The sequence below is a fragment of the Phocoena sinus genome, chromosome 6 (genome assembly GCF_008692025.1).
Source record: "Phocoena sinus isolate mPhoSin1 chromosome 6, mPhoSin1.pri, whole genome shotgun sequence".
In the NCBI taxonomy this organism is placed as follows: Eukaryota; Metazoa; Chordata; class Mammalia; order Artiodactyla; family Phocoenidae; genus Phocoena; species Phocoena sinus.
The window spans coordinates 36,125,258-36,152,305 of record NC_045768.1 but is presented as its reverse complement, the minus strand read 5'-3'; the positions used below and the strand labels follow the sequence as shown (position 1 = coordinate 36,152,305).

Below are 27,048 nucleotides of genomic sequence, written 5' to 3'. Positions count from 1 at the left end.
CCCCTCCCCCTGCTTCTCTTCTCAGACATCTTTCTCATCCTCCAGATTCTCAGTTTAGAAATTCCTTCCTCCAGCACATCCTCCCTCCCCCCCCCCCCCCCCCCCCCCCCCCCCCCCCCCCCCGGTCCTTCTGCCCTGGGCCTCTCCTCCTGTGTGCGTCTCAGAGCCCTGAACCTCCCTACAATAGCGCCTGACACACGGGATCTGTCTGTTTGCATCCCCACTGGACTGTAAGCTCCAGGAGGGCTGGGCCCTGACTAGCAGGGACGCTGCCCAACCCAGGTTTGCTGGAAGAGTAAATGGAGCACAAGCGGCGCCGTGCCTTAGGAGCCTCGGACAGAGAGGCCTGGCCCCAGTGTCCCTCACGGGACAATTGCGTTGTGTCAAAGCTCCTTTTTCCCGGCTCCCTTCTTCCCCATCCTGCTGACTCTCTCTGGAAGGGTCAGAGTCTGGTTCTCACTGGGGGGGCTCCTCTGAATCAGTCAGGTCCTAGGAGAAAATGGTCAGCCCACTCAGAGTTCACCCGAGAAGAGTTCAGTGATGAGATTGTGCAGAGGAGTGAGCAGGGCTGAGGAGACTGACGTGGATGGCAAGGCCTCGGTGGGGACCGTTATAACCCTGGGCTGAGGGGCAGGGGGAGGGAACGTCATTGCCAGAACCTGGAGAAAAAGCAGGAGCTGCAGAAGAGCGGCTGCAGGAGGATGGAACTCTAGAAGGCAGCCACACAGAACTGGGGTGAGGCGAGGAGGGAGTGGGGGCGGATTCTCTGATGAATTTTCTCTCCCTCTGGCCTCTGGCTGCTGTCTCCTGGAGGACCAGCATTCTGCGTGATGTGGGCCACAGAGATCAACCTCCTGGGATACAGGGCAGGGCAGAGGAAAGAGAAGGCCTGGTGGGGTAGGGGACAAACAGGGAGTATGGAGAACACCCCGCATACTGTCCCCTCACTCCCTCAGGCTGGCCCCTTTGCACGGAGGCCAGGACACCCCAGAAGGGCCACAAGAAAGCACGTCTCAGGACCAAGTGGACTCCTCTACAGAGGGCTCCACAGGGTGTGGACACCATCAGCAGCTGCCTTTACCTCATGCCTTCACTGCCACATCTCCCTGCCCAGTCCAGCGGGCTGGGCAGTCCTAAACTCAGTTTCTTTTTCCACCTCTTCCCCTGCCAAGGTGCTTGTCTCCATTTTCTTCCTGACACCTTCTGAATAATGGCACCAGACCTTGAAGCCAATGAATCGTGAATAAAAGTGGCTTCTCGATATCATAAAAGAGATGTTCTAAACCCCAAACATAAAGATCGTTTTATCTTTATTAATAGTTTAATGCATCTGAGAAAGCTATTTGACATTTTTTACACCTCCAACTCTTTCCTTCATGCATTACTGGTCAGATTACACCAGGGTTCAGCCACTTAAATCCACTTAATAACTGACTGAATTCTACACTGAATTTACATTGAGCTACTGATTCTAGGATATAGAGGAATTTTCTAATGGGGGGAAAAAAAACCCCACACCAACAGACTTCCAAAGTTGTAAACCTGCTTTAACAATGAAGAAGGAATTAGTTAAATTATTGGGATTGATGTCATGTTTAACAGCGTTTCCTGCTGAAGATTCTGCAGCATGAAGTAAAGAAATAGACCTGGATTAATGACCGGGAGTATTGTCTTCACCTGTTTAATTGAAGCGCCACATTTGCAAACACACATGTGAAATTAATTGAAAACACATGGAATTTGAGACACAGAGAACACAGAGACTCTTTTCAACCTCTGGCAGACCCATTACACATCAGTGCATGACACTGTCAGGAGAAACGTTTGGTCATTAATGACACTGACTTGGAATAACATCTAATTGGCTAATTGTTTCTACTTTAAATACACACACCCACCACTACCACCACCATCCAGAAACATATCCAAACACATATGACCACGTTTAACATATAAACACACACACAGTGGAGCCTAGTGCACCACACACCCACATACATGCAAATATTCTCTCAACAAGAGACATACATGTGTGGGTCAATAAACTGTACACACATACTCCCAAGCCAGACTTAGTAGAGAAGGGGGGGAAACCTGTTCTCTGCCTCGCCCCAGCTTCCCAGAAAGAAAAAAAATGTCAGTGTCAGAAATGTGATAGGACTGTCAAAGACATATGGGAAAAACTCAAACAAACCATGGAAGTTGTGAAACATAAATCTCAGTTCTATTTGTTTTGCGACAGTGTACACACCACACATTTTTCAAACCACACATTTTCAGATAGAAAATTAAAACCCTCACCAGGTTCAGAATTGCTGGGGAAGTTGGATGGAGATTCTAGTATCCTGGCAAAAGAACTGTTGGCTGGCCTAGGACTGAAGGATGCTTCTGGACCACTGTCAGCAAGCCTTAGTTGGCCTCTTTTCCTCCACATTTTAGAGGGGCTGTGACCATGTCTGTGCAACCTAGGGCTGTGAGGGGACAAACATTCCATAGATATGTTCTCCACTAAAAAACATTCCTTGGTTAAGCATAAGTTCTACTTCTGGGGAGTCCCCAAGCAGCCCTGATCTCCACATAGCTCCTGGGGCTGTCCTCTACTCCCCTAAATCCATAACCAGGTCTGTTTCTCCACTGAAACTCACCTGATTCATTTCAAACCTCCAAGTGGCCTGGGAGTTTTTCCAATGCTTTAGTTCCAAATGTCTTAACTTCTTCCTCTCAAGGAACTCTCTCTAATAACCATCAAATATTGACTAAACCAGTTAATCCCAGTCCCTAGAAAAGTAGATAATGTTACTATATACCATTCAGAGTAGTGTCTGTTTATGCCCACATCTGGTTTTTCTTTCCCCTAAGCCAGTTTGTTAATCATGAAGAAATGTCCCAGCACTTCTTAACAAGCTCCATGTTTTGGGTGGGTTTGTTGTGCAATGTCCCTAAAACATTTGAAGACCAAATAATGACACCTTTTGGTACATTCTCATCCAAACATCATTCTTCCTCAAAAGAAGCTTCCTGGATCAGACAGGCAAGCTTCTCTTTGCGGAAGCCTCACTCCCCCCTCCCCACAGTTTGTCCCTCATGGACCCTCAAGCCACCATTTTTTTTTTTTAAGTTTATTTATTTATTTATTTTTGCTGTGTTGCGTCTTCGTTTCTGTGCGAGGGCTTTCTCTAGTTGCGGCGAGCAGGGGCCACTCTTCATCGCGGTGCACGGGCCTCTCACTATTGTGGCCTCTTTTGTTGCAGAGCACAGGCTCCAGATGCGCAGGCTCAGTAGTTGTGGCTCATGGGCCTAGTTGCTCCGCGGCATGTGGGATCCTTCCAGACCAGGGCTCGAACCCGTGTCCCCTGCATTAGCAGGCAGATTCTCAACCGTTGCACCACCAGGGAAGCCCCAAGCCACCATTTTTAATAGTTCCTGCTGGAAACCTTCAACAGACAGGCAGTCTGTTGCCGCTGGCAGCCTGACACTTCTTTGGCTTGGAGTTCATTTCCAATGCCAGGTGCCTCATTGTGGCCAGAGTTCTGCAGTTTTAGTCTCCACTTTATTCCTAGCCCTAGGGTGGACACCAGTGTTGACTGAGATCCAGATGGTTGGCTAAGCAGAATCCAGTGGCCAGGGGCTTTCAGAGGGTGCTTTTAGGGATGAAGATCACAGCGTGGAAGGCCAGATCCACGGAGCCCTCCACACCTTTGATCTCTCATTTTTGACTCTGAGTCCCCCTGGTCAGTGTTTGGTCTCTTTCCCTCGATTCACTGAGAACCGCAGTCTCACCGAGCATTTGAGAGGGAAGGACTGGAGGACATGTGGTTCAGCTTTATGTCCCCTACCCTGTTGTGTGGACGGAGACACTGAACCCCACGTGAGGACCTTCTGACGTGGGTGTGAGAGGAATTAGGCAGGAAGATGCCTGTTCTCTTGAGGGGTGGGGTAGGGTTCTTAGAGGATCCCCCCAGAGTTTCTGAAGCAGGTCTGGGTCCTCTGTCATCCTCACCCAAGTCCACCCTATCTCCTGTCTCTTCAATTCAATTCAACAAACATTTATTCAATAACGATCAGCTGAATAAATAATGAAGGAATGAGTCTCTCTGAACCAAGCAGTGTGCTGTAGGCAATGGAGACATGGTGGTATGGCAGAAACTGCTGCTTGTGTTCCAATAGCCACCCTCTCCTTTGCCCATAGTAACAGAAGTTGTAGCTGGACCACTAGTGCCGCTCAGAATAAAGATCACCTTCTCCAGTCTCCCTTGCAGCTAGATGTGGCCACGTGACTCAGTTCTGGCCAGGGGGATATAAGCAGAAGTGTCAGGTGCCAGCTTCTGGGAGACAGCTAGTTCTCTTTTCTTCATCTCCTCTGTCCTGCTGCTGCCATCTTGGACCTCGGGCCTGAGGGATGTAGTCCAGGGAGAGCCGAGGATGTCCAAGTCTGGTCCTTGTGGGCCTGCTGCAGCCAAGTTGCCGTATCAACCCCGATTACCAACTCCCAGGCTCCGTATGTGAGAGAGAGAGTAAATCTTACGTCTTGTAGAAGCCACTGTTATTCTGGATTTTTCAGTCATTCATAGCCTATCTATTCTGTTATAGGCAGTAAAATAAGTACTTAACAAGGGTTTGAAAAAAAGATTGTATTCTTCCTAGCTTTGCCAAGAAAACATTGGACTTTTTCAAGGGGAAATTTTATTAAGAAAGTAGATCCTCTTGCTGAAAATATTTCAAATGAAGAGATATGTGTATGTACACACATACAACTCACGTTGCCCCAAGCCCCCACCAAGCATGGAGCAGAGATCAAGGAGCATTTACTGGCTGAAGGGAGAAGAAAGCAATGGACATTTCACTTTAAAATGCAGGTCCTGACAGCAGTTTCCAGTCACCCCAGTTGATTCATGCTTTTTCCTGGAATTTTAGTTTTTCTGGTATTCAACTTTCAGCCGCATCAAGGCATGCCAAGGTGAGGCATGTAAACACAAGGGCAGGCCACCAGATCTGCTGGCCAAGAATATACCCACACAGGAAGTGACATCCCAGTCTCTCCTTGAAGATACCTTCAAACTTCCAAGGGATTCTCTTAAAGCCACTTTCCCTTGGCTTTGGAGAGAGGAAGCAGCAGCCCTGTCCACAGGGCTCCTGAACCTGCATTTCCCCCAAGCTCCCCGCCACTTCCTCTCTGTCTCTATATTTGTAGTGGTAGGGTGAATGTAGGGGAGTGGTACTGGGAAGTCAGGTCCATTCTCTGAATTGTCACCTCTCAGCACTGCAGGAGGTGACTGGACTCAACTGTTAGTGGCTCCATGAACTTTTAGCTTCAACTTTGGGCTTTGGCTGTGCAATTTTTGGAACAACAGGAAAAAGTCCACTAAGCATCAGTGCCTGGGAGACAGTTAGTGCTCAAGAAATGCTAGTAGGTATTATCGTTCACAACTCAACCCAAAGAGTCTTGTATTTAGAAGCAGGGCAGAAGATCAGAGTGGACCAGGAGCATAGCTGCTGATGACAAGCCGTGGGACACCGTCAATTCTTCAGGCCAGCACCCGTCAATTCTTCAGGCCAGCCACCGTCAATTCTTCAGGCCAGCCACCGTCAATTCTTCAGGCCAGCCACCGTCAATTCTTCACCCCTACACTTGTCCTCCAAGCCTGGTGTCAGTTTGAGTTTAACTGAGGGTAGGACAAAGGTGAGGAGCAGAGAGCTGGGCATGGCTCAGCCATTCTTTTGTTTCAGCCTCTCTGTCCTTCACTGCCCCAGAGCTGGTAGAAAAGAACTGGGTGAAGCTGAGGTTGAAATTCTCTGGAATTCATGAGTGTCATAAAGATACAGCCTGGCTATCTGTCCCCAGGCCCATTTCCTCTTCATCAGCACACAGCTAGACTGCATTTCTCAGCCTCCTTTGCAATTGGGTGTGGCCACAGGATAGGGTTCTGGGCAATTGAATGTGAATGGAAAGGAAAACCTCCCAAGGCATGATCCTCCACGCTCTTTCCTTCTTTGCAAGCTTGATGCAGATAAACAGGATAACCTTGGAGGCCATACCTTAAAGATAGCAGAGCCAAAAGATGAAAGGAACCTGGATCCCTTAGTCACCTTGTGGAAGGCTGCCTGTCTACCAGGAACGCCCACACTTAACTGTGGAAGGCTGCCTGTCTACCAGGAACACCCACACTTAACCGTTGTGTAAGTGAAAAACAGACTTCTATTTTGTTAAGACACTGAAAGCTATGGGTTATGTTTGCTACATCAGCAGGCATCACCTTAACCAGTACGCCACGTTCACACAGTAAATGAGGAAGTGAGTCTGCACCCACATCGTCTGTCCATGCTTTAAGAACCTCTAGGCATTTCAGGAGTTTATCTGCCCTGCTCTATAAAGTATGCACAATGTTTTAATTCCACTTTCTAGGAAGGTTTTCTTTCCAAACCTTCTTCTGGGCCTTCTCTATTAGAAAGGCCCATTTATAGAAACTACTACTTAGCATTTTTGGAACTTGTTATCCTATTCAGCAGAGTCTAAGTCAGGAGGCTTTGAACTCGGACAATTACTGCTCTTGATTAACAACAAGAACTGATGAGTTGGCCTTTCCAGTGTGCTAAGCAAACTCAGCCAAGCAGAAAATATCACTGAAAGGGAAACAACGGGAAGTGATTTTCTTGGTTACATTATGAGCCGTCGCGATATTTACACATGTTTGTGGATAATGTGGGAACCTCTGCTGCGCTTGCCCTTCCAGATGACACCATTGGGCTTGAAACGCCATGTTTCCTACTTGACCTGGGCTGTAAATGTCATCCTGTGACTACACGCAGCCAGCCTAGTGGGAAAACCACAGACCTGGGGGTGGGAGTAGGCAGGCCTGGGTGCAAGACCCCCGCTGTGCTCTTTTAGAGTCCCTGCTCCTCTGGGTGTCCCCAGACCAGCACCCAGGCCTGGCAATCAACAGGCCGCCGCGGCCTCATAGTGTCGGACGGCCCAGAGGCAGCCTGGAGGAGTGTCCATTTCCTTGCACCCTCACCCAAACTGGGTATTTTTAAAAGATCTTTGTGAAGTTGAATCATGTTTTTTCTAATCTTGGATTGGACATTTACTAATATTTAGTATTACTTCATTTATGAGTGATCTATGCATGTCCGTTACCCATTTCTCTTTCTTCGAGATAGTAGTATTTTTCATATAATTGCATACAGCATTTTCATATATTAAGGGCATTGCACCTCTTCACATTTCATATTTTCCCAGGTTATTTGTCTTTTGTTTCTGTTAAAAATTTTTTTTTTGTATATAGAAAAGTAAAAAAAGAGAAAGTCAAATATTTCTATTTTTTCCCTTAAGACATTTCTTTATAAGCTTATAAAGTCACATTCCATATGGAGACTTGAAATATATTTATCTATAAACCCCTAGTTTTCTTTTAAAAAATTAGAAGTATTTGTTTAACCTACCAGGGATTTATCTGAATGTAAGATGTGAGGTAAGGATCTTCCTGAGGGCTACACTGGGAGTTGAGATCTGGGAAACAGAGCCTCTGGCTTGTGTGGAGGTTTGGACACACAGGGGCAGACGTCCCTGGACAGAGGTGGCACTGGACAGGCCAAGGAGGAGTTGATGTGTGAAGGGCACATCCAGGCTGGGCTTGGGTCTGGGGGTCTCTTTTTTCTCAGGTGATGCTGTGGACTGAATTGTGTCTCCCCCCCCACATGCCCCCAACCCCCAGCCCCAAATTCATATGTTGAAGTCCTAACCCGAGTGCCTCAGAATGTGACTGTGCTTGGAGACAGGATCTTTAAAGAGGTGAATAAGTTAAAATGATCATTAGGGTGCTCCCTAATCCAATATGACTGTTGTCCTCATAAGAAGAGATTAGACAGAGAGAAGTCCATGTGAAGACCCAGGGGTATAAAGACCCAACATCTTTATTGGGGTATAATTGCTTTACAATGGTGTGTTAGTTTCTGCTTTATAACAAAGTGAATCAGTTATACATATATATGTGTTCCCATATCTCTTCCCTCTTGCGTCTCCCTCCCACCCTCCCTATCCCACCCCTCCAGGCGGTCACAAAGCACGGAGCTGATCTCCCTGTGCTATGCGGCTGCTTCCCACTAGCTATCTACCTTACGTTTGGTAGTGTATATATGTCCATGCCTCTCTCTCGCTTTGTCACAGCTCACCCTTCCCCCTCCCCATATCCTCAAGTCCATTCTCCAGTAGGTCTGTGTCTTTATTCCTGTCTTACCCCTAGGTTCTTCATGACATTTTTTTTTCTTAAATTCCATATATATGTGTTAGCATATGGTATTTGTCTCTCTCTTTCTGACTGACTTCACTCTGTATGACAGACTCTAGGTCTATCCACCTCATTACAAATAGCTCAATTTCGTTTCTTTTTATGGCTGAGTAATATTCCATTGTATATATGTGCCACATCTTCTTTATTCTTATGATTGTTGTCTTGGGAATAATAAACTCTGCTTTACTAGAAAAAAAAAAAAAAAGAACTGGAGCTGAGACTCCCAGCTCCGGCTCTTAGGAGCCTTTATCCCTCCACCTTTTTCACGGCCCAGGTGTAATCTCATCCTCCCAATGGGTCACCTCTGTCCCGAGCACCCAGCATGGGGCCTGGCTGCAGTGAAAGTTTGAGGAACAAATGGGCCTGAGGCTTAAGCCTCACATGGCAGGCCTCAGGCATCTGCTCTGCCTCTCTTGGTGATGGTCGCTGAAGGCAGAGGTGTTGCTGGAGACAGAACATGCCTGAGCGTGTTCAGGGTAGCATTTCCACCCTCCCTACCGGAGGCCTGGCCCAAGACCTCCATCCTGCGTCGTGAGGGAGTGGCACATGCCCTGGTTACTGCAGATACTGGTGCCCCATACGGAGGGCAGAGGTGTCTCCTCTGTCCCAGGAGAGCCAGGGACAAGGTTCTGCAGCCTCAGGGACGAAAGCACAGCTCTGCCTCACCGGTTCCCCTAGGTTTGGAGCCCAACTTTCAGTTCCCAAAAGCTGCTGCTTCGCTTTGAAGTTTGTGCCTCTCAGTCCTGAGCGTGGAGTGGAGAGGACGCTGGACCAGTTCTCCGCGCAGCATCTCTCTCTCTCTCTCTCCCTCAGGAATCACCTTCGTCACCATCCATTGCCAAAATGAATGGAGGCCGCTCAGCCGGCTTTATTAAATATGAATGAGTCGCAGCCCATGGCCCCACGCGGTCACTCGCCCACTCCATCTCTGGCAATTACTGCGTCGCACACACTGTGCCAACGGGCGCAGCGGTCCCTGCCTGCCCTTGCAGACTGACACCGCCCAGCAGGGGCAGGGCTCGGGCTGCAGCTGCCCTGCCCCCTGATGGAAAGCCACCCCAGGCTCCCGTGCAGCCAAAGCGCTCAGCTCTGAAGGCGTAGCGACAGGGCACCTCCCTCAGAAGGATCGTGGATTCTTGGGCTCTGGTCTCCTGGCACGAGCGGCTTCCGAGCGCTGCTGCACGTTAGAGGTGTGGGAAGCGCCCAGACTGCTTAGGTTCCAGGCAACTTAAAGATTCACCCTAGATCAAGGTTAAGAGCATGTTTGCATGCACGCACCATTACTGAGCATATACTCGTGCGTGTTAACCTTCACGAGAACCCCCTAGAAAATAAGCTTCACGTTAGCAGGGTCCTTGTTTGCCAAGTTCTCCACTGTGTCCCTAGTGCTGGGGACAGAATAGATGCTTAGCCACTCTTTGTTGAATGAATGAATGAGGTGGGTGTTACTGACGATTCTGGAGCTAATGAAATTGAGGTTACAGAACTTAGCCAAGGATCCCCAGCCAGTGAATCAGAGCCAGAAGTCAAATCTGGCGGGGGGCTCAACCATCACTCCCCACTGCCACGGCTGCTGGCAACTTGCCTGGAACCTCTCGAGGGTGGGGAATCTGCCTCTCCTGCCCCTGCCCGGGCCACAGTCCAAAGCCACAGCACACCGTTCTAGCTGCATGGATTTGTTCTGACCCTGATTTTATCAGGAGGGCCAATAAAACTCCCCACAAGCCCAGTGGGCTTTGTCAAAGACCATCTCTGAAGTTGTAAAAACAAATGAGATCAGATTCTTTTTCTGAACTTAAAAAATTACTTTTATTTTAGGAACCAATAAAATTATGGCAAATATTTACAAATAATTATCTCACATAAAGGTTACATAAAATCAATTCTTCACAAGTAACAGTCACTCATGAAAAGTCACACAGATATTGAAACTACGCCAATCTTATTGCAGGTTTCTCCAACTAACCTAAAATAAATGTGTTGCAGTCAACCATTTAACTTAGAATAAAACCACAAACGCCAGGTTTGACAAGAAAAAAAGTGAAAAATGAAACCAAAATCCCATCCCTCTTTTCTCCCAAGTCCCACCCCCAGCCCCTGCCCTCCTCCCAACAAAAGAAAAATATGTCCAACATCTTTGGCAAATTGGCACTGCTGTAATTACATTCAAATATTATTACACACAAAAGCAACACACATCACTAAGAAAAAAACCACCAATATTTCAAGTCAATTATTTTCTACTAGAAAAAAAGAATACAAAACATACACATTTTTTAAGAAGCATTTTTTTTTCAATCTGTTGGAGACAGATCATCTCCTACTTTGAAAGGCAATTCAATTGTGGGGGGGGGTGGGGTTTTGTACTTTTTTTTTTTTTTTTACAAGTAAGCGTCTATGCAGGCATCACAAACTTTGGCGGTAACAGTAGATATGTATTTCTTTGATGCTGGAAGGTCAGTCCCTAAGACAAAGTCAACTGTTGCAAAGAATGAAAAGCAAAATCCACGTGTCTTCCTGGCAAAGAGTTCCATTTGCAATGTAATCAGCAAATACTCCATGTCCAAGGCCACTAGAGACTGAAAAACCAGGGCAGCATCTTCCAGCAAGAGTCAGGGCACAAACCGAGTCAGATTTCCACTCTTGGCCCAAGCCTGGAGGCCCGGAAGCTGGGGCCAAGAAGTGCGGCCTCACTGCCCGCTACCCCACACTGTGCTGGCGGCTTGGGACCAGGGCATGGGCCTGCCTCTTCCTGAGCCCCGGGATGGGCTACTTACTGCCAGGTCTGCTCATCTCCTCTGACCAAAGGTGAGAAGAGCAGGCAAGGATTGGCATGAGGAGACTCAGTGCTTTCTCTGAGTTTCAAGTACGTCTGAGGTGTTGGGGTGCGCGTGCCTGTGCGTGCGTGTGTACACTCACCTGGGCACGTGTGGAAGGGGAGGCCAGATTTGGAGGCTCTGAGCTTTGCCGGGTGTTTAAAATAGACTCAGGACTTATTTATTTTCTTTTTAGCTTTATAGCAATTAATTGGCTATTGATTGGTTGGAATGTTCAACTCTCCATTTCCTCAAATACAATAAAATAGTTTCATTAAAATGTATTCATGCTTGAAAATAAGGGAGCCATTAAATGGTTTCCTTTCTGTTCCACTCCAAGGGAAATGCACCGTTTGTAAATCAAAAATCCATCATCCAAAATCACTTGTTCATAATGGTGCTTTTGGAGAAGATGAGGGATGTTATCACGAGAGTGGCAATTGTGGGGATGAGGGGCCCCTCTGGCTGCAGGAGTGGGTGGGTCCAGGTTGGGATGGGTGAGGCTGCAGCTGGGCCTCCTCCAGCCAGGCCACAGAGTCAGGGAGGGAGGCACATAACTCCCAAGGGGTCCCTCCCCTGCTGTTCCACACACTTCCAGGCTCAGAGCTGCCCGAAGCTGAAGGGCAGGATTCCTGCCCTCTCCCTCCTGCCCAGAGGCCAAATATACCACCTGAGACTGACCCCCTTTTACAATTCATCAAGATTCCCTCAATAAATAGATAAACTGCTGCATTTTCTCCTCCTGTGGCTCAGGGGTCTAAGATGTGGGAAGAAGAATAGACTTACTGACTGGTAGTTATGTGTACCCTTAACTTGGAGATGAGCTGAACAGGACCCCTGGGAACATGTGGATTGAAACTCTAGAATGGCAGGGACATGACCCTGAGGTCCCCTTTGATCCGCAGGGTCCAGGAACGGGACCCCAGTGTTGAGAAATTACAGTGAATGAAAGATAGGCTGGTGCCTGCCTGCTGTCGGCAAGCAGCCCGTGTCAGAGAAGCTGCAGGTCCCTGGTCAGGAGAGCGGGCAGGCAAGGGGCTCGCTCCCAGTCGGCCCCCTGGGACCTGGCCGCCACTCTGGAGGCACAGCCGCGCTGACAGTGGGGAAGGTGGATGGACACCTCGGCTCTGCCATGAATATGCAAGAGGAAATCCTGAGGTACGGGGACAAGGGGCCAAAGGGGCTGCCAGGAGGTGGGGCAGAATGCAGGCTAGGAGTCATGGCCTGACTGTCCAACTTTCCAGTAATGTATTTTGTTACCTTTTAAGAAATGCACTTGCCTTGGACCTCTCCGAGGCCAAAAGAACTAAAGGAATGTATTCTCCAGGAGCACTGGTGTGCGTGCCTGGAAACCGTCAGAGGCGGGCTCCTGGATGGGTGAGAGGCCAAGGCCGCAGAGCCGCCTCCTAGCGGGGCCGCTGGGGAGCTGGTCTAGCCCCCGGTGCTGTGGATCCACCCACTCTGGCCTGGGCCTGGCCTATCCAGGGGCCTGGATTTTTTCTCTACCCTTGTGGCAGTTGTGTCTCAGACACATCTTGTTTCCAGGTATTTGTCAGGAGTGCTTGGCTTGTTTTTAAGATTGCCTCTCCATGGCTTGGAGCTAAATTCTAACTGAAATGTCATCCAGAAAGGGGTAGCTGGAGTCAGAGGCTGCCAAGGCAGGGCAGATGCTCTGGATGTGACTTCTCATAAAGGGATTTCATCCCTCAGCGCCCTGTGGCCACATCTGGGGCTCTTCCCTGGGCATGTGAAAGACGCTGGCAGCACTGACCTCCCCTCGAAGCCAACAGTCCCCTATCCCTACCCACTCCGACAGTCTACCCATCCCGCCTGCAAAGCCCAAACAGCCTGCAAGAGCCCAGAGTGTGGGAGGGAGAGAGTAGGTACTGGGGGTGCCTGTTCCTGACACTGACTTGCTGGACAACTTGGACCTCATCTCTTACCTCTCTGCGCTCCCATCTCCCCCGATGTCCTTCATCTGCAATGAAGGACAAGGAGGTGAAGAAGAAAGGAGGCATTGGACAAAGAATGGGGGTCACAAGCTGGTGACCCGTGGGTCAGATTTTACCCACAGACTTTTTTTTTTTTTTTTTGGCTGACAGAGCATTTTAAAAGTTTTCACACTTGAATGCCACTGGGTAGGGCAAGCCCCCACTGCCCAGGCTGCCCGTGCCCTGCAGAAGCAGCAAGGTCACCCCACCTGCATGGCCTGGGAAGCAGCTGGTCCAGGGCCCTTGAGATAGTGATCTGTGCTTCCCAGGGCTCTGGGCACCCCTGATGGCCCGAATCTGGGGACTGCTGCATATTGTCACAGCCAGATTTGAAGTCTGTTCCACAGCAAGAAGGACAAAGACAACAGGAGTGTGGAGACAGCTCATGAGGCTAGAGCCCTGGACCCTGGGAGTCAGAGCTGGGCCCACGTCCAGGCCCTGTCAGGCCTTGTGCTGTGGCCTTGGATAAGCTCCAACTCCCTCTGAGTCTCAGGCACAGCAGGGAATGAGTCAGGATGAAACCTCAGAAGAGTTGGTGTGAATGTGGCAAAGACTCTGCAGTTTTCAGTGTTAATGGGAATCAAGTTGGACCAGCAAAGCTACCAACCCCCTGGCCCCTACGTCAGGCCAGCCTCTGAGTCTCTGTTTTTTCTTTCCTCATTGCAGGTCTGGGGGTTTCTAGGGGACTGAAGGGTGTTCCTAAGCCACACATGCCCATGACAGGAGCATGAATCTGGAAAGAATGAGTCCTGGAAATCTGAGAATTCTCTTTACCTCTATCTTGCCATGTGAGCCTTAAATCTCAGTTTCTCCATCTATAAAATGGGCATTGTGATCTTTGCCCCATGGGATGGTCAAGGATTGCAAAGCACCATACAAACATCAGTTATGAAAGGGCTAACCCTAACTAAGGCGCCTTGGGAAAGGGATGTTGGGTTTGATATGTCATCAAATTTTTCTTGGTTTCAGACAGACTAATGGTATGAAAAATCTTCGTAAAATCTACAATGTTCTTTTCAAAAAGAGCTGGAACACAGGGCTGAAGGCCCATGGAGGAATGCCCCAGACCTCCTGCCACAATGCTGGTGAAAGCCCTGGCCTTGTGTTTTCCTTCAGAATTCTCTGGCATCTACTCAACAGCTTGTGTCCTTTGGAACCTTCCTCTCCAAGCTCCCAGGAAGCTCCTTGGGCAGCGTGGGGAACTCAGCTGGTGAGAGCAGGTACGTGTGTGGCAACATGCACGTGCGTCCGTGTGCGCTTGTGCTTCTGCCTGGAAGCCCAGGAATCAAGTGGTAGTAATCAATATAAATGCAATCTGAGGACCTGCAGAGCCTCAGGGGAGAGAGAAAAGGCATGGAGGGAGCTCATCACAGGTCAGGAGGAGGAACAGGATGGGGAGAGTGGTGCACTTGGGGCCAGGTGGGCTTTGCCGAGGAAGGACGGCGTGCGCCTTAGGTAGCCGGCTCAGGGAAGGCTGACCTCCTCCCAACAGCCTGAGGCCATAGGAGCATCAGGACCCAAGGATCTGGGTGCCAGAGGCCAAGAGGCCGACGCTGCAGACCCCAGACTCCACCACTTTCTCTGGAAGGGAGGGAAGGTGGGAGGGTCCAGGTAACATATCTGCTCCTACCTTGCCCGGCAGGTGGAGGCTGGAGCTGGTTCATCTGGGCTCCTGGAGGCGAGCTCTGGCCCCAGCTGCCTCCTTTCTTGGCACAGCAGGTTCCAGGGCGGTGGGTGTGCCTGCGGTGAGCTCACTGGCTCCACTGCTGCCCTGAGTGACTGGGCTTCCTCGGCAGTTCTAGCAGCTCCAGGACACCTCATCTGAAGTGGTGGCCCAGAACCATCTCCTGCTGCCCTCACTGCTGACTTCCCGCCCCAGGGATGAGAGCATCGCTACATGCCAGGGGTCAGGGGGCCGAGTCCCAGCCTCACCTCCACCAGTCACTGCCTGGGGACTCCACCTTGCTAAGCCTCGGTTTCTTCTTCTATCCCACCACCTTGTAAGGGCATTGTGGGGCGGGGGGATACTTGCTGGTGGCCAGAGGAGGTCCGCTCTGTCTCCCTGCACGGTCCTGGGCTTCCCCAAGCTGGGCCTCAGTTTGCCCTAAGGGCAGCTGACTTAGGTCTTCCTCAAAGCTGAGTTTCAACCCCCCTAGGTGCTCTTTGTTTTTCACTTGGCCCGAACATTAGCAGGACTCCAGTGCCCCACGATGCCTGCTCGGACGTGGAGGGCTTGCCCAGAGGCCCGTATCACAGCCTCAGCGCCCCGGGAGAAGGGAAGGGAAGGAGAGAGCTGTCGGGTAGTTCTGCAGGGGACCCTGCTCTACCAAGGCAGCTGAGGCTCAGAGAGGTGAACGGTCTTACCTGAGGACACACAGCAAGGCAGGCAGAGGTACGGCCAGGACAAGACCTCTTAGGCCTGATAACCTCAAGTGCGGGCTCCCTCTGCCCCAGCTCTCTGCCAGCTTAGTGACGTGCAGACATCAGGCACGCTGTCACAGGAGAGGGCAAAGTCCACTGTCATTGTGGTAATTCAGTCCATGTTTGGATGGGGCCTCTACCTGTCTCTTCTGAGCTGGCAAGAGATACTGTGCAAGGAGTTGAGGCCCCAGGCCAAGAGATGGTGGCCCTGGTACCTCCATTTCAAAACCATTCCCAGTTCACACACCAATTCCTCACTGCCTGTCCTGTTCCTCTCCAGGAAGCTTTCCTCTGTCCCCCAGATCCTCCCAGGTGGCTTTTTCTGACCACTCCAGCCGACAGTGAATTACCCCAGCTCCCACTCCAGGCTCCCGAGGCCCTTGGCCATGGCCCTGACCATCACAGCCCCTTGCATCAACAGGTAGGTACCCACTATGCAAGTCATGCACCCGCCCCCACCAGAGCACCTCTGTTCCTAGCTGCACACTAGGCGCTATGAGGCCGGGGAGGGGCTGGTCAGGAAGTTCTGGCTGACTGCTGTAGGTGTTTGTGGTCCTTGGTCCAGGCAAAGTCTTTTTCGTTCATCATTGTCTATGTGGCAGGGACAGGTTTGCCCAGAATCCACTCACTGGCATCCTGGAGGGTGGGAGAAGTGTCCATGGTAGGTGTCCAATGTGATTTGAGCCTGGGCACACCTCAGAAAACACATCCCAGTTCAGTTCAGTGGTTCCAGGGGCTGGGGGTCTGGAGAGCCTCAGGCCTGCCTTGGACCATCATCTCCTGGGTCCCGTCCAGCCCTAACATTCCGAGTCCACAATGCAATCAGCACCTTGGACGACATCTTACTTTAAAACAGTAGCTGAGGAATCTCCTAGACAGTTCTTTTTGAGTCCTTTGATACGGAAAAGAGCTGCTCGCACTGCACTGGGCCCAGGGAAATGGGGGCAGGAAGCCAGGGAGGGGTCTTGGGGGGGGCTGCTTAGAGCAAAGCCAACCCAATGAGACTCTTAGTCCAGATATTAAAGAAGTAGCAATGAGCAGGGAGCTGGGGCCTGGGGGTGGGCATCCTTAGTCTCAAGGGCATCTCCAAACACACCTTCAGGGGGCACCCAGAGCAGAGGGGATGCTCTGTGCACAGGTCGAAGTCATCCTGTGACACGGTGGGAGTGCTGGATGCATAATGGCTGGGCAGTCTGCTCAGTTGGACCCTCGGGCCCACAAAAAAGCAGTAAGGTATTTACACGGGTGCTGTTGAAGCAACAAAAGCAAAAACTCTCCTTCCTAGGCCTGGGGCAGGAAGACGGGCAGTTGGTCAGACAGCTAGGGGGCTGGCAGGCTGGGCTGGGGCTGCAGTTGTCTGCAGATCAGTCTCTTGGTTTGTGGAGACCCAGTCACATCGGGAGAAGCTCATCAACTGACTCTTAGAAATGGACGGGTGTCTAGAAGTCCAACAGCGCTACCATAGAAGCCGAGTCCCTGGCAGGAAAAGGGGAAGGGAGTTTCAGGCGAGTGGGGGGTTGCTGGGGGGGACGGTCTCATTGGGCCCCTCTGGCTGTGTTCGGAGGGGGCTGGGAGGCTATGGCCTTCAGTGATATGTGTCATAAGTGCTTGGCGCCTGCCTGGCTCCTGGGGTCAGTGACGGTCGTAGGCCGTGGCAGCTGCGGGCGGGGCAGCTCCTCGGGCAGCGGCGCTGTAATAGTACGGGGAGCCTGGAAGAGACAGAAGAGGCCACGGAGGTTGGAGGGAGACCTTGTGCCCCCAGCTCCGTACCAGGGGTCCCCTTTCCACCAGTGTCCCCTGCCTCTGTCCCTTCCTCCCCCTCCCCCAGTCCAGGCCACTGTCCTCTCTCACTAAGATCTCAGTCCCTGATCAGGGCCGCTGCCTGGTCATAGGTTTCAGGCCCTCCTCACCAGCTACAGCTGGGGTGGGCAGACCGAGGCCAAATCCACCCGCCCCCTGCCCCCCCTCCCGCCCCCACGCCGCTGCCTGTTTCAGTAATTAACGTTTGACTGGGACCGAACCGTGCCCGTTTGTTTCTGTATGGTCGGTGACTGCTTTCATGCTGCTTCTGCAGAGCTGAGTACTACAATAGCGACCACATGGCCTGCAAAGCCTAAAATATGTACTATCAGGCGCTTTACACAAAAAGTTTGCCAGTTTCTGAGCAAGAGGATGAAAAGTCATCACTTCGTAGTCTGGCCTGTGGAAGCTCTGTGACCTAGCCCTGCCGACCTCTGGATTTCCCTCTAGGACCGCCACTCCTCCGGCTCACTCCCAGGCACCCGCTCCTGCAAAATCACGCTCTGCAGCCATCTCAAGCACCAGGGGCCTAATGGCAGCTACCGCAGGCTGAGCACTTCCCGCCCCTTTCCACACGTTGTCTGATTGAGCCCTGCGGGGCAGGTAGAGCTAGCCCATTACATCCAACTCGCACGCCTCCGCGCCTTTTCCACGCTCTGCCTCCTGCCTGGAGCACGTTGGCTGCACCTTCACCCCCTTTCCGGTCTGCTGAATAGTGCCGCTTCCTTCAAGTCCGAGAGCCCCTGTCTCCCCCTCTGGGATGCCCCCTGTCCTGAGCCCACACCGTGCTGCAGGCTGGACCACAGGCTCTGATCATCTCTTTCTGTGCTTCTTCCCCCTCGCCTGCACGGAGAGCCCCACACAGGCAGGGGCTGGGTTCTGCTCTGCTCGGTGTCTGTCGCCAGCCCCCAGCCTGGAGCCTGGCACATGGCACGTGCCCGGCTAGGTTTGCTGAGAAAATGAGCAACAGCACTGAGTGAACCAACAATAGTAAAGACCCTGCCCATTCATTCGTTTATTTTCCAACCCTATGGGGTGCAGCACTGGGCGATAATGAACAAATGCAGGCCAGTGTTCAGAGTCAAGAAGGGGGTCAGAGCTCTGAGAAAAGAGCTCTGGGAATGCAAGATTATTCTGGCAGGGTCAGGCTTCCTGGAGGAAGCAGGTTGGGTTGAACTTGGAGGACATGAAGATTTGGATATGTGAGTACGTGGGCGAAGGGCAGGGGGCAGGCCTGCTTCCTGTGACCTCCAGACAAAGCCAGCATGGGGCATTTTGTACCGATGCTGGGTTCTTCCCACTGTCTCGGGGCTGCTCTCTTTAACTGCCTGCTTAGGATGAGGCCTGCAGGAGCCCTGCTCTGTGTTCAAACTCCTCTCCAGGGACAAAAGGGTCTGGGGGGCTCAAGGGGATGAGCAGATTCTCAGAACCACAGAAATTAGAGACACTAGGCTGTCTCTTCCTTTTACAGGTGGGGCTGGGGGTAGTAGAACTGAGGCTCAAGAGACCACTCATGTGCCCAAAGCCACAGAGCCTCTCAGGGCCAGAGCCTGGCGTGGAATTCTGGTTGTCGGCCCCTAGTTCAGGACTCTTTCTTCCATGACACAGTTCACAGCCTGTACAGCTATGTCGGAGGGCCGTGTTTATCCAAGTGGATAGCAGCTGGGGTCCTGTCAGCCACTGTAGACCACGTGTCTGCTGGGGCAGGAATAGTAAGCTTCTTAATTCCCCGGGGAAGGTGACTCATACTTATTCTGAAATCTCACCCAAATCCAAACCAATCCTGGCAATTCTCCCAGATGCCATAACTGGGCACCAAGGCCTGAAGATCGCCAGTCAGGCTCTATCACTCCTGGCTGAGTGAACTTGGACAAGTGGCTTCACTCCCCTGAGCCTCAGTTTTCTCATCTCTAAAAGGGGGGTCACAGTGGGGCTAGACGAGGGCACCACGAGGAAAGGATGTGAAGGTGCTCTGGAAATGGACACTTTTCTAAGCCCTTTATATGCTTTAACTCTTTTAATTTCCACAACAATTCTATCAGGTAGGCACTAGTATGGCCCCCATTTAGCAGATGAGGAAACTGATGCACAGAGAGAGTAAGTAGCTTGCCCAGGGTCACGCTGCTAGGGGGTAATCAAGAGGGCATGATTAGCATGTGTCACCGCCCCTCCAATCCCAGCCCCACTTAGTGGGTAAAATTCTCCCTCCCCAGCCCCCAGGAAGGCAGTAATGGCTCAAGCAGCAGTGACGATGGGGGCGCAGGCAGTGCCTTGCTGTGCTGTTCCGGAAGGTATGGACACCAGTGCCGTGCTGAAGTATTCCCAGAGATGGATTTTTCTGCTGCCTTCTGTCACCTCCCTGGTTGGAGCCCTGACTCAGACGCCTGGCAGTCTCCTCTGCTCTCTCTCCTGAGGGAGGGGGCCAGTCACCCACAGGGTATCTGCGGTGTCAACCCAGCATCCCAGGTGAGAGGGGTGTGTGTGTGTGTGTGTGTGTGTGTGTGTGTGTGTGTGTGTGTGTGTGTGTTGTGAGGGCCAGCCCCGTGGGCCCGAGCATGGCACAGGACCAGGAAAACCACAGGGGCTGCCCCTGCAAATGAGGGACAGGAAATCCTGGCTCGGGCCTCAGAGTTTCCCAGGGGCCAGCTCTCACCCTGGGCTCTGACTCGCTTCTCTCTCAAAGCCTAATCTCACGGCCAGGCTGTCCAGCGACCCCAGTGCGAGGGCCCCATGGCAAAAATCAAAAACGCTTGCATTTACCGTGAGAAATGAAAACATCACCTCACAAAGCGCTCTGTCTTCCTGGTGCCCATTAGACCTCCAACTAGAATAAACTTGTCCTTTCTTCTGTCATTTTTCCTCTCTAATTCACATTATCATCAATTTACTTCTTGACACAGTCATTCCGGGCTCCTACTCGCTCTCTAATCCCTTTACAGTGGCCACAGGCGCTCCGGTTCTAATCCTAATTGACCGCAGCGGCCTTTCTTCCTGCCGCCAGCCTGCCGCCCCGCCTGCCCGGGGCCCCAGTGGGATGCTGGATCCCGGCCACCCTGGCTGGGCTGGGCGTGGGCAGACCGCAGGCAGCTCCTGGGGAGGAGGCTCGGCGGGAAGGGAGGCTCTCCTGCAGCTTCGTTAGGTGGCATTGCCCATCCAGGTGTGGGCAGGGTGTGTGAGGGTCCCACCTGTTTCCACAGCTCCCACTGATCTAGCAGAGCACAGAGGCACCTCAGAGCAGGTTTCCCCACTGGCACCCTCCCCAAGTAGCAGAAATACTCTACTTCTCCAGCCCAGTGGGATTTTTTCAGCTAAAGCCCTGAAGACACTGGGGAAAGGGCAGGCTGGTAGATGGGAGCGGGCCTGAAACTTATTTGCAAGACTGTGGCAGAGCAAGCCTGGCATCTCACTCATCTTCAGGGAAGTAGGATCACTGCATTCCGGGCCTCAAGAGAGCATCGTGTTCGGCTCCCGCTTGAATGAAGCTGCCAGTGGCCACTATCCTCATTTTACACCTGAGGCAACTGAGGTCCAGACTGGTTGATGACCTGACCGTGATTCCCCAGGTTACAGACTTGGGCAGAGCAGGGGCCATTTCTCATGTTTGTAACAGCCCAACATTGTTTAAACTTTTCTTGCGTTTGCAGAGTTTTCTGTGGTATGAGGCCTGCCTCTTTGAGTTAGAAGTCAGAACTCATTCTCCCAGTTGCCTTTGCTGCTAGAGCACAAGGGCGTCACCTGGGCCCTGCCAATTAGAATCTCTTGAGTTTGACCTCAGTTGGGAGGGGAGCAGCTTGAGGAAGTGGGCTGACAGACTCTACCTGCTGGAGGTGGGTACAGAGGCAGGGCAGAGCTCTCAAGCACCCCAGCTGAAGCAGTAGCACAGAGCGGGCTGCTTGCGGGTACCAACAGTGGAGGCGTATATGCTAGAGCAGCCCTGGTGTTGTTCCTGGCTGTGTGTCACATGCCTGTCTCTTTGGTCCTCCTGGAGATTCTGGGAGCCCCCAATATTCCTTAATAAATTCACTTTCTGCTTAAACCAGCCAGAGTGGAATCTGTCGTTTGCAACTGAAAGCCTGACAGATAAATACAATAACCTGGCTTTCAAAAATAGATCAGCGCTGTTCTCATGGCATACAAGGTCTGAGTATTTGGGATTCCCAGGCTTGTTACCATGGAGAGATGAGCCTCTTTTCCTGGCTGTAGTACTGTTCAGACTGAATTGGTCAGGAAGAGTAAGAGTACCACATCACACACTGATTATGAATACAGGCTCTAGAGTCAGGGTGATGGGAGTTTGAGTTCTCATTCTGCTGCCTGCATGCTGTGTGACCTCAAGTATGTTAATTAACCTTTCTGAGCCTCACTCTTCATCTGTAAAGATAATATTGATACCTTGTGCCCCCTAGGACTGTTGAAAGGATAAAATGAGGTAACCCACATGAGGGGTTTTGCCCAGTGCCTGCACAATTAGCAAGTGCTCATTTAGATGAACAGAGTTTTGATTCTTTATCCTCTTCTCCACACTGGTTCTGGACCCTCTCAAGTCACTGAGCACATCCCAGCACAGATACACTTGCCTGAGGCTCTCTCACCCCCAGCCGGTGAGCTCCCTGGGACATTGTCCACAACTTTTCCACACCAGACACATAGTCCATGCATATAATTGGGGATATGAACTGGATTTCACTCCAGCTTGAGCGGCAAAGGCCTCGGATGTGGTCTAGTCCCACCTTCCCCTTGACATCCCCTTGGGGTCCTAGCTGCCCACACAATCAGGTGCAGACTTCTTAGTGTGGCATTCAAGGTCCCCCACCTGTGGCCCTACCTCCTACTCCATCCCTTTGCTATGCTTGCCTGAGCAGCTCCTTTCTCACTTCTCTGATTCTTGCACTCCCAGGCAAATAAGCCTATCAGATACCTCATAAAAATTAATTAGAAAAAGCAGCCATACTTCTGTGCCAGGGCTTCGGGCTTTGTGCCATGCATGGGCTCGATTTCAGCCCCCACTTGTCCCCTTGGGCAGTACACGACCATATGTGGAGGCCCTAGGTCAACATGGCCTCCTTGGGGTCATATCCCCATGACAAGGAACCCCTCCTGCAGCCTGGCCCAGGCTTCCTTTGTGCCACATCCCCTGTGGGTCTCACAGCAGCGCTGGGACCAGGGCTCTGTATGAGGCTGATTTGCAGGGGGCGGTTCCCAGGCTCAGGCCTCCTGACCCATCCCTCCACCCCAACCCCTGCTGAAAGACTCGGTTCAGGGTCAGCGTTTGCCTCCTGAAACTGACAGCTGGGCCAACTCAGAACCCAGGGCCTCTCAGGGGGGTTGTTTAAGGAAAAGCATTAAGTAAGCGGAGACCTTACCTCATACTTAGAAGTAATTTTTACCAAAACCAAAAAAGAAGTCTGAGCAATCAGTCCCCAGATTCAGCCCCTCCAGGAGGCCACAGATGGCAAGAACCCGGTCTGCTATGAAATGAAATATTTAGGCACAGGGCCTGGAGTGCTGGTTGGCATTGTTCCTTATTTCACCTCAAGTTTTGCAAGCTACACCAAAATGCTTTGGGTGGCCCAAGGCTCAAACTCACGGAAGGATTGCAGCCAGGAAGGGATGGTGTGTACGTCATTGTCTGTCCTAATCACCAAAGCAGGATGGGGAAGGGGCCAAGGCTGTGACTTCATGGCCTCCTTCACAGACCCGTGCCTAGCAACTTGAGTTTGAAGACACCAGGTTCTTGCTTTTTTGATAAAGTGTATGTTTCTCAGTCCTGAAATAATTCAGGATCCAGGGAAGTAACAGGTTCTTAATTAAGCAGGCCTTATTAAGCTGTACAGATAAACCTAGATGGTCTCAGAGGCCCTTCCATGCCTGACCTTAGTGGAAATTCCTCAGCTGACTGCTGGGGAGAGATCGGTGTTGCTGCCTACAGGCTGATTCACTGGCTCTGCCCCCAGGGTGTGTGACATCTGTGAGCACTGAGCCCCTGCTTCGTGCTCCAGAATCTTCAGCTCCAGCTGGCACTCACCAGCTGGTCTCATGTAAGTTCACTGCAACAAAACAAAGGGCTCTCCTTGGCCTTTTGAGGGCTGAGTTAGCCCTGCTTGGTCTTTGGGGTGGCCCAGATATCTTTGATGATGTACACAGATCAGGCTGGCCACAGCCATGGACCATCTGCAGTCTGAGGCCTGGGCAGAGTCTGGGCACCAGCTGAGCTCGGAACGGCATGACTTGGCAGGCCTTCAGCCACAGGGCAACCCATTTCTAATGGAGCTGGCTCTAGTGGTGTCCATGGCAGACATCACTAATCAATATCCATGCCTCAGAGTCCTTACCAAGACAGATAGCCACTACCAATCAATCCAAGTTGGTCTCCTGGCTGCTCTTATTTAGAGATTTCTCGCCAAAATATTCAATGATTCTTAAGAAATATGTTACTCTTGGGCAGGCACTTTTCCTACCTTTCTCTTTCTCCCTCAATGGCCTTTTTAAATCTGTTCCCCCTCTGTGCCATTTTCCCTTATCCACTAAAACATCGGGGGGAGCGCTGAGGGCATAAGTAGGGCTGGAGTGGTGTTTACTGTCCTGAAGCCCCATCACAACTCCCACGTTGCAAGCATCTAGGGAGAGCTACCCACCCCACCTCAGTGACCGGACCTGAGGATATTGAAGGACCCTGGCCCAATGAGGGTGCCCAATGGGGCAGTTGATGGCCCAGGGGCCCCGCAGGGCCTCCGCCAGTACTCACCGAGCAGCCCTGGGTTGGGGAACCTCCAGGAGTCGTTGTACGAGGGGTATTGAGGGTGGCTGTAGGGGCTCCCGGAAAACTCACTCCCTGCATGTGGTGGGTGGAGAGAGAAACAGGAACCAAATGTCAAGTCAGGTTCGGAAAATGCCAATGGCATTTGTCTCTTTCATAAACTGCGGGTACTTTGTGTAACCAAGAAAGGCAAGTCTGGTCCACCCCCTTATCAAGTGGACAGCTGTCATTGGCATTGTCTACATTTTCCCCTATAACCTTTTTCTTATTAGTGGGATTGAATACCAACCTCTCACATGTGTACCATTGGATTACCATGTGCCAGGTGTTCCCTGAGGTTATTGACCCATTTTACAGATGGGAAAGCTGATGCCCAGGGTCTCTCACAAAACAGCCTGGATTCACCCAACCCAAGTCCAAAGGCCCAGAGTGCTTGGTTCTCAGCAGTAGCCTAAAAAGCCACTCAACAGCCAGCTACCTATACAACTGCTGAGAACCAAGCAGTCCGGGGCTTGGGACTTGGTTCTCAGCGCTGACAGAGGCCACTCCAGGACCCCAGTGTGGATGCAGTGCCACTTCCATGTGTTTCCTGAGTGGCTCTGGACTGGGAAGCCAAAGATGACCCCAACTCTAGTCTAGACCTCTGTGCTGTGAATCCAGAGATGACTGCTCCCCAGGCCTCAGTCCAATGGGGAAGATGAGACATAAACTCAGGCCCCCAGCACTTTGCTGAGATGAAGGGACAAGCTGAAGGGCTGGGGGAGCACAGAAGAGCGACTGGGTGGGGCCTCCTGGGCATGGGGAAAGGACCAAGAGCTGCAAGCTGCACCAGGTGGAGAGAGCAGTGGGTGCCGGCGGGCAGAGTGGTAAATGAGGATGGTTCACTCTTGCCCAGCTGTTCGTGGAGCCATGATGCTTGCGTCTGGCACTTCCTTGTGCCCTCACTTCCAGCCACAGGAGAGCCTCTTTACCACTAGCCAGTGTCAGGAGAGGAGCTCAAAATCCCTGCCCTCAAACCTTGCTGTCCTGGCTCCGTAGCAGGACAGGCCCCTCCTGTCTCCTCCCTGTGGCTGCAGCTCCTGGGGTGTGGGAGCCCCAGTGCCTGGCAGCAGTTGTATAGGTAGCTGGCTGTTGAGTGGCTTTTTAGGCTACTGGTTACAAAGCATGTGGGCCCCACCCTGGCAGTGGTGACAGGAGTCACACAGCCCCATGAGACCACCCTTGCACCATCCATGCTTCCATGGATTCTTGTTAGGGATGCCAAAGGGCCGAAGGGCAGGAGCCTCTAGAAGGACAGCCAGCCAGAAGTCAGGACCTGGAGCACTGCTTTCTCTCTGGGGGCCTCGGCCCAAGTGTAAGGACCCCAGGGCTCCACCAGGTGCAGCAGGAACAATAAAGCAGGCCCGAGGGCCAGCCGCTCCCACCCCCGGGCCCAGCCAGCCTCCTCCCCACTTCCACAGGCAACTGCAGGCAAGGCATGCGCACGCACACGCGCACACACACACACACACACACACGCGCGCGCGCACACGCACACATGTGCTCCTCTGGCCTCTCTGGGGGCCACTCCCAGCCTGACAGGCTGAGCCTTCCAATTCTCTGTTTTTTATGCCTCAGTGGTCAGGGTGTCAGGTTCCAGCGTGCAAGGGAGAGCATGGTGACAGTGCTGGGCCGCAGCAGCCCAGCCTCTGCATTTCCATCAGCGCCACGGCACCTCCTCCTCCTCCTGGGGGGTCGGGTGGGGGAGCAGAGCCACAAGCCGCCTGGAGAAGGGGGACAGCCACCCTCTCCCCAGGGCTCTGGACTCCCACGGAGCTGCCCCATCAGAGGCACTTCCTGACAGCACTGCGCCTGGCCCGGGGCATTGGACTACACCAGCAAAGGCTGTCTCTGCATCTCCATCTAGCAGCATCGCGCCTGTCTGCCAGGCCCAGCTCCAAGGCCACCTCTTTCAGGAAGCCTCCTTGATCTCCAGCCCCCAAAAGTGCAAGTCTCGGGCCTGTTCAGCTGGAGTTAATTAATTAATTGTATCCTTGTTGTCCATCCCACACCCTCCCCTCAACTCTGTCCCCAAATTGGCAAAGGGCCATAAACAGCTCCAACTCCTCGAGAGGATGCACCTGTCAGTGTTGCCCACCATCCTCGACCCCGTCCCCACCTGCCTGACTTTCTAGAATCCCACTCAGATACCTCTTCCTCTGGGAAGCCCCTCTCCTGCCCCTCCTGGGGCACACCCTGTCTCCCGCTGTGCCCCACAGCGCCAGATTTGCCCTGACCTGCACGGGACTCTCCTGTGACATGGGAGCGTCTGTGTGCAGGTCAGTGTCTGATTCCTCTCAGCACCCACGTGCCACCCACCCCCAGTGTAACACCCCGTCCACAGCAGACAGTCGGTGCTCCATGAACCGCCGGTAGCTCGCTGCCTCTACCTGTAACATGACGCTCTTGTCCACATGGCTCTCTCCCTCACCTCCTTCCAGGCTTTGCTCTAACGTCACCTCCGAACCATTGCATTTCCAATGGAAACTCCTTCCACTTTCCCTGCTTAACTTTTCTCCATTGAACTGATCACAATCTAACATATCTAACTTATTGTGCTTATCTTTCTTGTTAATTCTGCTTCCTCCACTAGGATGTAAGCTCCATGGGGGCAGGGAGTTCATGCCTCTATCTCAATGTCTAGCAGGCCCTGGAAACTATTTGTTAAATGAATGAAAGAATGGGAACTCCTCCCATTCGTTCACAGATGACGGCTCTCACTACTTCCATTATTAGTACTGATGGCCAGGGGTGTATTGTGCACCGGCTGTGTGCCAGGATTCGAACCGGTTTATCCGATCCATTGCCCAGGTTCCATCCGCCACGCCATCCTGTTCCTGGTGGAAGAAATGAACCCCCAGGGACCCACCCTGCCTGCTGTGTTTAGAGCACTGGCATGGTGGTACCTTCGGCGGGGCCCCTGTCCTATGAAATGC

The 27,048-nt window shown here is 52.0% G+C and overlaps 1 protein-coding gene across 2 annotated transcripts in view; it reads right to left on the bottom strand.

Annotated features, from left to right (window-relative positions):
- Positions 1 to 10,655: 10,655 nt before the first annotated feature.
- PAX5 (paired box 5) overlaps positions 10,656 to 27,048 on the bottom strand; it is a 192,357-nt gene continuing 175,964 nt past the window's right edge. For both annotated transcript variants that reach the window (XM_032636061.1, XM_032636062.1), the window contains exons 9-10: positions 24,062 to 24,148; positions 10,656 to 17,225 (exon numbers count right to left, since the gene is read on the bottom strand). In XM_032636061.1, coding sequence (XP_032491952.1) covers positions 17,149 to 17,225; positions 24,062 to 24,148 — 164 coding nt within the window. In that variant the 3' untranslated portion in view covers positions 10,656 to 17,148. The remainder of the gene's footprint in view (positions 17,226 to 24,061; positions 24,149 to 27,048) is intronic.